At 65.1% G+C, this 9,883-nt stretch overlaps 1 protein-coding gene across 1 annotated transcript; it reads left to right on the top strand.

The window, feature by feature from the left end:
* DCTN2 (dynactin subunit 2) lies at positions 1–6,696 on the top strand. The gene is made up of 14 exons (XM_068663428.1): positions 1–113; positions 1,109–1,177; positions 3,414–3,510; positions 3,613–3,674; positions 4,395–4,493; positions 4,597–4,757; positions 4,880–5,027; positions 5,106–5,171; positions 5,254–5,292; positions 5,591–5,668; positions 5,807–5,878; positions 5,993–6,095; positions 6,201–6,292; positions 6,379–6,696. The coding sequence occupies exons 1-14, from the start codon at positions 78–80 to the stop codon at positions 6,463–6,465; spliced, it is 1,209 nt and encodes a 402-aa protein (XP_068519529.1). The 5' UTR covers positions 1–77; the 3' UTR covers positions 6,466–6,696.
* Positions 6,697–9,883: the final 3,187 nt, after the last annotated feature.

Raw genomic sequence — 9,883 nt, 5'->3', positions numbered from 1 at the left:
GGACTCCATTTCCCAGCGTGCCCCGCGCCGCAGCTCTCGCGCGAGCGGCCCCGCCCGGCCCCGGCCCCAGCCCCACCATGGCCGACCCCAAATACGCCGACCTGCCCGGCATCGTGAGTGGGGGGGGGACACGGGGTGTGGGGGGGGGACAGGGGGCTGGGGGGGAGGATATGGGGCTGGGGGGGGGGACACGGAGGTGTTTGGGGTGGGGGCATGGGGGGCTGGAGGGGATTATGGGGTGTTTGGGGTGGGGGGGATATGGGGCTGGGGGGGGACAGGGGGTGTTTGGGGGGGGGACAGGGGGTTGGATATGGGGCTGGGGGGACAGGGGGTGTTTGGGGGGGCAGGGGGTTGGATATGGGGCTGGGGGGACAGGGGGTGTTTGGGGGGGGCAGGGGGTTGGGGGGGAGGATGTGGGGCTGGGGGGGGGACACGGAGGTGTTTGGGGTGGGGCATGGGGGGCTGGAGGGGGTTATGGGGTGTTTGGGGTGGGGGGGATATGGGGCTGGGGGGGATATGGGTTTTTTGGGGGGGGGACAGGGGGCTGGGGGGGAGGATAAGGGGCTGGAGGGGACAGGGTTTTTTTGAGGGGGGGTCATGGAGGTGTTGGGGGGGATATAGGGCTGGGGGGTGGAGATAGGGGGTGTTTGGGGTGGGGGGATATGGGGGTATTTGGGGGGGGACAAGGGGGACATGGGGATGGGGGGGACAGGGTTTTTTTGAGGGGGGGGTCATGGAGGTGTTGGGGGGATATAGGGCTGGGGGTTGGACAGGGGGGTGTTTGGGGTGGGGGTACATGGAGCTGGGGGGGGTATGGGGGTGTTTGGGGTGTGAGGGGGGACATGGGGTTGAGGGGGGTGGTTGGGGTTGGGGGGGGGTACCTGGCATGCAGCAGGGCATGGGGGGGGGCGGCAGGGGGGACAGGGTGGGAAGTGGGGGCTGGGGGACCTGGGGGGTGTCCAGGAGAGCTGAGGAGTTCCCTGGGGAGCTGGGGGGGGCGGGGGGGGGAAAGGGTCACCATCCGAAGGCGTTTTGGGGGCAATTTGGGGCGGTTTGGGGCCGTTTGATGAGAAACGGACACCGAAAAAGGAACCTTTTTGCCCCCCAGGCCCGAAACGAGCCCGACGTGTACGAGACCAGCGACCTCCCCGAGGATGACCAGGCCGAGTTCGAGGCGGTAAGGCTTTGGGGGGGGGGGGCCCCGTGTGGGGCAGGGCCGAGCCACGGTGCCGGTGCCCCCCCCCCCCGGGGGTGCCAAAATCAGCTCCTGGCCCCGTGGTGCCGCGTCCCAGCCCAGGATTGCTGTGGGGCGGGGGGCTCGGGGGGGGGGGCCTGGTCCCCGTCCCCAGGCTCCGTATCCAGCCAGTGGCACACGGGGTGATGGGGGGGTGCATTGTGGTGCCCCCCCCCCAAAAAAAGCACCTCCTGGGGTCCCGTGCATAAATTTGCCTCGCCGCGGCCACCCCCAAGGGCTCGCGCACGCTGCTGGCTGTCATCGGGGGGGCTCCCAGCCCAAAGGGGACCCCCGCTGAGCTCCTGGGGGGGGTCTGCGTGCGCCCGGCCTGCGCCTCGTGTGTCCCCCCCCTTCAGTGCCACCTCCCCGCTGTCACACCGCGCATCCCGTGCTGCCTGCCGGGCTTCGCTCCGGGTGCTCCCGGGGTCCCCAAATGGCAACGGGGACACCGCAGCCTCACATCTCAGAGCCGGGGGGGTCCGAGCACCCCCAAACCCCCCCCCACCAAGGGGTGAAAACCCAGCGGGGCGGCTGCCCCCCCGGTGGCACCTCGCCATGCGCAGGGGGACCCCGGTGACCAAGCGGTGCCTGGGACGTGCCCACCCCCCGCGGCTGCAGGCAGGAGCTGAAGGGTCCCCGGGGGGGGGGGTTTAATCGCTCTCATCTCCCCTGGGAGCCCCCCCCCCCGGCCTGCCGGAGCCCCTCGCGCAGCTTCCTTCTGTTTCCCTGCCTCTCTCGCGCTGAACTGACCGGAGTTTTCCCCCCCCGCTCTTCCCTCCCCTGCTCCCCACCTTGCCCGGACATAGTTTGCACAAGTAAGCCCGTTTGCTGCTTCTGGTTTTCTTTTATTTTCCTTTTTTTTTTCATTTTTCTGCATGCCATTTGGGGTTTGTTTTTGTTATTTGTTTTTTTTTTGCATGGGGCATCCCGCAACCCGACGCTGAGCCCCCCCCTCCCCTAACACCAACTGCGACCGGGGCCGGGATGTGGCTGTGACCTGCTCCAGGCTGAGGATGGAGGGGGGGGGTGCTCAGCAGCCCTGGGGAGGCTCGGGGGGCTGTTTTGGCCTCCAGCACCCACAGGGACCCCCCCCCCAGTCCCTGCAGCAGGGTTGTGGCCGGTGCTGCTGGCTGCTAAAGGGGCCACGGCTGGTGGAGCGCAGCCAGGGGCCGTCCTCGTCCCCCCCCCCCAGAGCTGCAGGGACCCGCCAGGGACAGGACGGGAAGAGAAGAGCTGCAGCAGGAGGGAGGAGGCTGGCGGAATCGGGGCTCCCCTCCGGCCCCAAAATCTTTGTGGAGCCCTCGGAGCCCGGCCACGAGCACCGCCCTGGGTGCCTCGGGGTGCCCGGTGCCGGAGCCCAGCCTTCCACCACCCCTCTCGTTGCCCTCGCCTCCGTGCTGGTGGCCCCCTCCCCGTGACCACCCCCCCTCCCCGTGGCTCCTGAGCCCTGGTGCGGGGCTGGCGGGCGGCCCCGGTGGCAGAGGGCCGTGGGTGACGTGGGGCCAGGCGTGGGACGAAACCTTCTAACGCCGTTTTTTCTCTTTCCTCTCCTCCTAACCTTGCTCTGACTTTCTCACCTCTGGGAAACGCAAGGAGCTGGTAAGAGCCCGTCCGTCGGCTGCCCTAACGCTCTGCTCTGCTCGCTGCCCCTCCCCGCAGCTGGACAGCCCCCTCCCCCAAAAAAAAAAACACCCTGCTGGAGCGCTGCCCCCACTGCTCTCACCCCTTCTCCTCCACCTGCGCTGCGCCGGGGCTCCCTGCGAGTGCTTCAGGCCACGGCCGGGCGCAGGGGCTGGAGAGGGGAGCAGGTGGGGGGGGGGTCCTCGGGGGGGCGAGGACCACCCCGAGTCGCCGTCTGCGTCTGCAGCAAAGCCTTGGAGTGGGCTCAGAGGGGTCCAGGTCCCACAAACTGCCAGCACCCCTCATGGGGCTCCCGGCACCACCAAAAGGGTGCTGAGCCTCGGTGCGCCCCGCTGCCAGGCCCTCCTGGGGGGTTTTCCTGCCCTTGGGGGGGGGCCGTGCCCCATCCTGGGGGCAGTCGGGGAGGACGGGGCTGAGCTCGGCCCCGTTTCCTGCCATCCTAGCCCCCGAAAGGCTGCCGGGGCTGCAGGGGGACGGCAGCCCCGCTGTGAGACCCTCGAGTCCCCCCCTCGTCCTTAGCGCCGTGTCCTGTGCGCAGGAGGAGCTCACCAGCACCAGCGTGGAGCACCTCATCATCAACCCCAACGCCGCCTTCGAGAAGTTCAAGGACAAGCGCCTGGGCACCGAGGGAGTGGGTGAGCTGCGGGGTCCCAGGTCACCGAGGGGACCCCGGGGGGTGGCACAGCCGCCCTGGGTGTTTTTGGGGCTGATGACCCCCCCCTGCTCTCCTCTCCCAGATTTCTCTGACCGCATCAGCAAGATGAGGACGACGGGCTACGAGGCCGGGGAGTACGAAATGGTGAGTGCAGAGCTCGTGGGGACGGGCCCCTCAGCGTGAGTTTGTCCCCAGGGATGTCCCTGCTGGGGATCGTGACTCTGCCCAGGGCCGTGGCTCTGCCCCCAGCCCCAAATCACGCCGCAGAATCAACCTCAGATGGGTCGGGGTGGGCAGGGAACCCTCGGTCCTTGTGGTCTGACCCCCGTGCAGCCATCTGGAGCTGCTGCCTGGGGCCACATCCCGGTGGCTTTTGGGGCTTTTCACTTGGTTTGTGCCCATTTTCTCTTGTCCTGGGCTTTGGACCCAGACGATCCTTCAAGGCCCCTTCCAGGCAAACCAGTCCGTGATTCCCAGTAAGCCCCTCGGTGCTGGTGAGCGTGGGGTCCGGCCCCAACACCTCTCCTTGTGGGTTCTCCTTAACCCTTGGGCGAGGAAGCTGCCATCAGCACCCCCCAGGACCCCCCTGGATTGCTGATACCTTGCAGCGGGATCCCTCCAGCAGTCCCCTGGGAGGCCCGGGCCCTGCGAACGTGACATTTCTCCTACCTATCTGTAGAGGGACTCAGCTACTTGTTTTTTTTTTCTGTCCAATTCTTTTCCTTGCACAGGTGCTGGAACCACCGAGGGGAATTGGGTCCCGGTGTCCCAGCACTGCCAGGTCCCTGATGGCCGTGGGCAGGCCCCAAGCCCCCGTGACACCCCCCTGCTTTCCCTCACCCCCCCCTTTTTATCTCTCTGCAGCTCGGTGAGGGCGTTGGTGCCAAAGAGACCCCTCAGCAGCGGTACCAGCGGCTGCAGCACGAGGTGCAGGAGCTGGTCCGGGAGGTGGAGCAGATCCAGGTGAGCATCCCCGCTGCCGTTTGGGAGCTGCGGGCAGATCGTCCCCGGGGGGGGGGCTGATGCTGCTGCCTGTCCCCCCCCCCACCTCCACCTCCCTGCACAGAGCGCGGTGAAGGATTCGGCGGCCGAGGAGGAGCTGACGCCCATGGCCTTGGCCAGGCAGGTGGAGGGCCTGAAGCAGCAGCTGGTCTCCAGCCACCTGGAGAAGCTGCTGGGCCCTGCCGCAGCCATCGACTTCGCAGACCCCGAAGGCGCCCTGGCCAAGTGAGTGCGGTCCTGAGGGCTCGTGGCCGCGCTTTGGGAAGCTGGGGGGCAGCGGGGGGAGGATGCCAGCGACCCCGCGAGGCGGCACCAGGGCAGCGTGCCCAAATTTTGCTCTCTGCCAGGCGCCTGTTGCAGCAGCTGGAGGTGGCGAAGTGCAAGAAGGCGGCGGCGGGGAAGAGCCCCGCCAAGGCGCCAGCCCCCGCCGGGGACATGCTCACCTTTGAGCTGTACTGGAGGCCGGAGCAGGACCAGTTCTCCCAGGCTGCCAAGGTGAGCGTGTAGAATCACGGCGTTTGACCCCAAAATGGGCTGTCCTGCCCTCTCAGCCCTCCTTTCCCTCGTTTCCAGATTGCGGAGCTGGAGAAGCGGCTGGCACAGCTGGAGGCGATGGTGCGGTACGAGCCTGACAGCCAGGTACGGGGCCGGGAGCTCCAGCCCTGCCACCCCCCTGCCCCCCATCCTCCAGGCCCCGCTGATGTGATTTTCCTCCCCGCAGAACCCGCTGTTGGTCGGGCTGAAGGGGACCAGCCTTGTGGTGAGTCCTAGAATCCTAAACCAGCCTGAGTTAAAGTGACCCATGAAGACCCTAGGGTCGAACTCCTGGCTCCACGCTAAGAATTAAGCCATAAATCTCAGAGCGTTGGCCAAATGCTTCTCAAATATCAGCAGGCTCGAGGCCATGGCCCCCTGCTTGGGGAGCCTGCTCTGCTGCTCCACCACCCTCTCCGTGAAGATTTTCTGTCCCAATCCCCCACCTGAACTTGCCCTGGTGCAGCTTTCAGCCGTTCCCTCGTGCCCAGGCACCCCCCAACCACCCTGTTCTCCGTCCCCAGGAGACCGTGCAGATCCTCCAAGCCAAAGTCAACATCCTGGACGTGGCTGTGCTGGACCAAGTGGAGGCTCGGCTGCAGGTGAGAGGGGATAAAGGGAGGCTGGGGAGAAGCGGCACAGAGCCAGGGGAGAGCCAAGGGAGGGCACCAGCAAAGGCTAGGAAGTTTGGGTGGACGCTGCTGGATTTGGTGTCTCACATCTGCCTCCCCCCTCCGCAGAGCGTCCTGGCGAAGGTGAATGAAATCGCCAAGCACAAGGCCGTTGTGCAGGACGCTGACACCCAGAGCAAGGTAAGAGCAGCAGGGCAGGCCCCCCAAAGCAACCGCAGCACGGGGGGCTTACGTGGAATCCCCCCGCAGACTGTGCTTACGCCCTCCTTTCTTGCTTTCCGCCCCTTGCCCCAGATCCACCAGGTCTATGAGATGATGCAGCGCTGGGACCCCGTGGCCAGCAGCCTGCCCGATGTAGTGCAGCGACTGCTGACCCTCAGGGAGCTGCACGAGCAAGGTGAGGGGCAAGGAAGGGGGATTCTGGGGACAGTGGCATGGTGTGACAAGGGGGATCCTGGGGCCTGGGGGCCCTCCGGTGCTGAGTTTTCGCCTCCCTTCCCAGCCACACAGTTTGGGCAGGTCCTTGTGCACCTGGACACCACGCAGCAGGAGATAGCTGGTGCTCTCAAGGACAACACCGTGCTGCTGGCAGAGGTGAGCCCCAGCAGCATGTGCTGGGGTGGGAGGGGTCCCCATCCTGTCCCCCCTGCTCACTCCCTTCCCCACCGACCCCCCTGCAGGTCCAGAAGACGATGAAGGAAAACCTGGCCATTGTAGAGGACAACTTTGCTGACATAGAAGCCCGCATCAAGCGGCTGCAAAAGTGAGAGCACCCTGGAGCACCTCCCTGAGCATCTGCATCCCCCCCCCGGCGTCGTGGTCCCCTGGGAATCTCTCCCTCTGCCTGCAAGTAGCAGTCCCTGTTTGTGTGTGCCTGGCCGTGCTCCCCTGCGCAGAATGGGGCTGTGGAGGGGCCCTTCCCACCCCCCAGTTAGCACACGGTGGGAGGCCACTGCCCCTCGTTCCTGGATTTACCCCAATAAATGTCCTGGATCAAAGCGCGTCTGTGCTGGCATCTCCTTCAGGCTGCGGGACATGAGCAGGGCCCAGCTGGGGTGTTTGAAATGCAGCTTTTACTGTGCATACAAGCCCTCCGAGCACCCCCAGTGTAGCTCGAGCTAAGACTTTACGCTTTTTTAGTTTAAACCCATTCGCCCTCGTGCTATCAGAGAAGAAATATTTCTCCTCAACACCTGCGGTGCGTTGGAGACATCATCGCGTGGGGCAACGCAGGAGAGGGGGCTTTGGAGAAAGGGGACAAAATCATCCAAATGTGGCCGGCTGCTTTTGTCCTGCTAAGCAGAGTAAGGTGAAAGGACGTGCGCTGGAACAGACCTTTATTTAGGAATAAACGGGCAAGATGGAGGGCATCAGGTCCCTGTGGATGCGCTCAGTAAAGGAGCAGCTCCGAACCGGCCACCGCTGCCAGCTGCGTGATGCCTGCACGGGTTCCCAGCCCCTCACCTCCCTCCTCCGCGCCCCTGCTGCTGAGGCTGTTTTCGGGGGCGTTGGGGGCACGGACACGCCGTCTAAGGTCATATGACGTCATCGTTCCTTTATGACGTCATCTCTCCCTTATGATGTCACAGCCAGGGCACAGTTAAGGCCCCGCTCGCGCCCACGGGGCCAGCAGTAGGGATTGCCTCTGCTGCTGTGCGGTGCTGGTGTTTGCTGGGGGCTCAGAGCCTGCTGTCCCTCTCAGGCCCAGGCCGTGCGATTGCTGGTGGCTTTTGCTGGCGGCATTTGGTGACCGTTCACCGAGTTCCAGCTATTTCTGGTTATTTTTGCTTGTTATTATTTGTGGTTATTGAAACCATGACCGGCGGTGGTGATGGCCAGGGGCCCGTGGCTCGTGGTCAGCCCTCATCCCATCGGGGCCCTGTGCAGCAGAACGAGCACGGGCAGGAGCTGGAGGCGCTGCGGGCCCAGCTGCAGGCCGAGCGTCTCCGCTCCCAGGAGCTGCAGCGGCGCCTCAACACCGAGGCCCGCGAGATGAAGAAGAGGGCAGAGCAGGAGCGGCAGCTCCTGGCCCAGCAGCTGCGCTCCAAATGGGAGCAGGAGCGGGCGCGGGAGCTGCAGCGGCTCGAGGAGCAGAGCCGGAGGCAGCGGGCGGCGGAGCTCCGGCAGCTGCTGCAGGAGAAGGAGGCCAAGCGGCGCCGGGAGCAGGAGCTGCTCCAGCGGCAGCGGGACGCCGCCGCCCAGATCCTGGCCCTCAAGAAGAAGCTGAGCCTGCAGAGAAGGCTCTTCTACAAGGAGGCGGTGAAGAAGGCCGAGTGCGGGGCGCCTGCCTCCCACAACGGGGACAAGGCCGCGGCCCAGCGCCACATGGGGGTTCAGGTCTCAGGGCAGCAAGAGCCCTGCACCCCCGGCAGCGGAGACGGCCGGCTTCTGGAGCAGAAAGCCAAGCTGCTCAATGACCTGCAGGAGCTGGGGAGGCGATGCAGGCTCCTGCAGGAGGAGGCCTGCCTCCTGAAGAACGAGGGCTCCCTGCTGGAAGCCAGTGAGAAGGCAGGGAGGCTCGCCGAGGACGTCGGCGTGCTGGGCCTCCTGACCAAGAAGCTGAGGGAAAGAGTCAGGCAGCTGAAAGAGCTTGCCTTGAGATTTGAAAATCCTGCTGCAAAGACGGAGCAGGTCGACCAGCAGCTGGTTGAAAAGGAGGCGATGGAGAAGCTTCAGCTGCAGAAGAAGCTGGACCTGGAACGCTCCCGGCTGAAGAACAGGAGCGAGGAGCTCAAGGTGCATCTGGCACAGATGCTGAATGAAAAAGCCGCACGCGACCAGGAAACCTCTCAGCTCCGCAGGCAGAATGAGAGGATAAAGGAGGTTGAGGCTGAAAACGCTGCTCTGAAGCAGGAAGTCCTGCAAGTGTCAGAGCAGCGAAATGCTAAACAGCTCATAGACGTACTGCAGTATCTCAGTTGTGAATTTCAGAACATGAGCCAACTGGCCAAAATAATGCACCAACGGGAGACGGAGCGAGAGGAAACAGAGCTCATGCTGCAGAAGAAAGAGGAGGAGGTGAAGCGTTGGCAGAAGGCTTGGGCAGAGCAACAGAGGGCACATGAGGAAGAGCTGCAAGCGTTACGAGCGCAGCTGACACAATCCGAGCAGCGGTGTCAGCAGCAAAGGCAGCGATGTGAGCTGCTCTCGCAAGGACTCGAGCTGGAGAAAAGAAAAAATTCCAACTGGGTCGTCTCCGAACTGCCCCAGGAGATGACAGCTCCCACAGCACAGGCCCGGGACCTCACGAACCACGAAGCCGGCTCTGATGCTTCGGGAAAGGCAACCACAATCTACGCGAGCTCCTCGACGTCGGATGTCACCCTCGACATCCCTGGGTGCTGCCTTTCCTCGGACGAGGGCTCTGTAGATGGGAGCGAGGAATCGGGAGCAGGGCGCGTGTCCTCCATCCCGCAGTCCCTGGGTCCGAACGAGTGCCCCGAACTAAAGTTTCCTCTGGCTCTGGGAAACGACGTTTATGTCTTTGGGGACAAGGAGCAGTGCCTCAGGCTGCTGAGGGAGCTGCAGGATTTTAGGAGAGGAATTCTCCCCTCCACGGCAGCTACAGCTCATCCTGGCTCAGCCCACAGCCAGGCGCCAGCTCCGGAGCTCCGTGCCCCCGTGCCGGACAGCGGTACCCAAGCGAGTTCCTGCGGCAGAAGGGGACGGAAGAGCCGGAGAAGGAATAAATAAGGAATAAATCGGGATAAGAATTGGGGTCTGAGTGGTGCTTGGACTCGGGGGGGTGCTCGAGTTCCACATCAGCCGCTCCCTCCCTCCCTCCCCAAATAGGACACGAAGGGCTCAGGGGTTGGGAGGAGGGCTCAGGGGTTGAGATAACGCCGATCTGAGACGAGCCCCCCCCCGCTGCCGGTTGGGGGGGGGGGGGTGCTTGGGCTGTGACGTCATCGAGTGGAATTTGGGGGCGGGGCTTGACTGGAGGGGGCGGGGCTTGGGTGGGAGGGACCTGAGGGGGAGGGGCCGGGGGGGACCCCGGTACCGGGCGGGGGGGGGTATTCTGGGGCCCCCCCCAGTCCCCACCGCAGCGACCCCGCGGCCCGGGGATGGGCCGGGGGCTCCCGAGCCCCCCCCCTTCGCCCCCGTGGGAAGCCCCTCGGGGCCCCCCCGCGCCGCCTCCCGGCCGCCGCCTTTGTTCTGCTGCCAGATCCCTCCGGGGGGGGCAGG

The sequence above is a fragment of the Anas acuta genome, chromosome 29, assembly GCF_963932015.1.
Source record: "Anas acuta chromosome 29, bAnaAcu1.1, whole genome shotgun sequence".
Lineage (NCBI taxonomy): Eukaryota > Metazoa > Chordata > Aves > Anseriformes > Anatidae > Anas > Anas acuta.
Note: the sequence above shows the minus strand (reverse complement) of the source record. Positions and strands in the feature narration are given on the sequence as shown.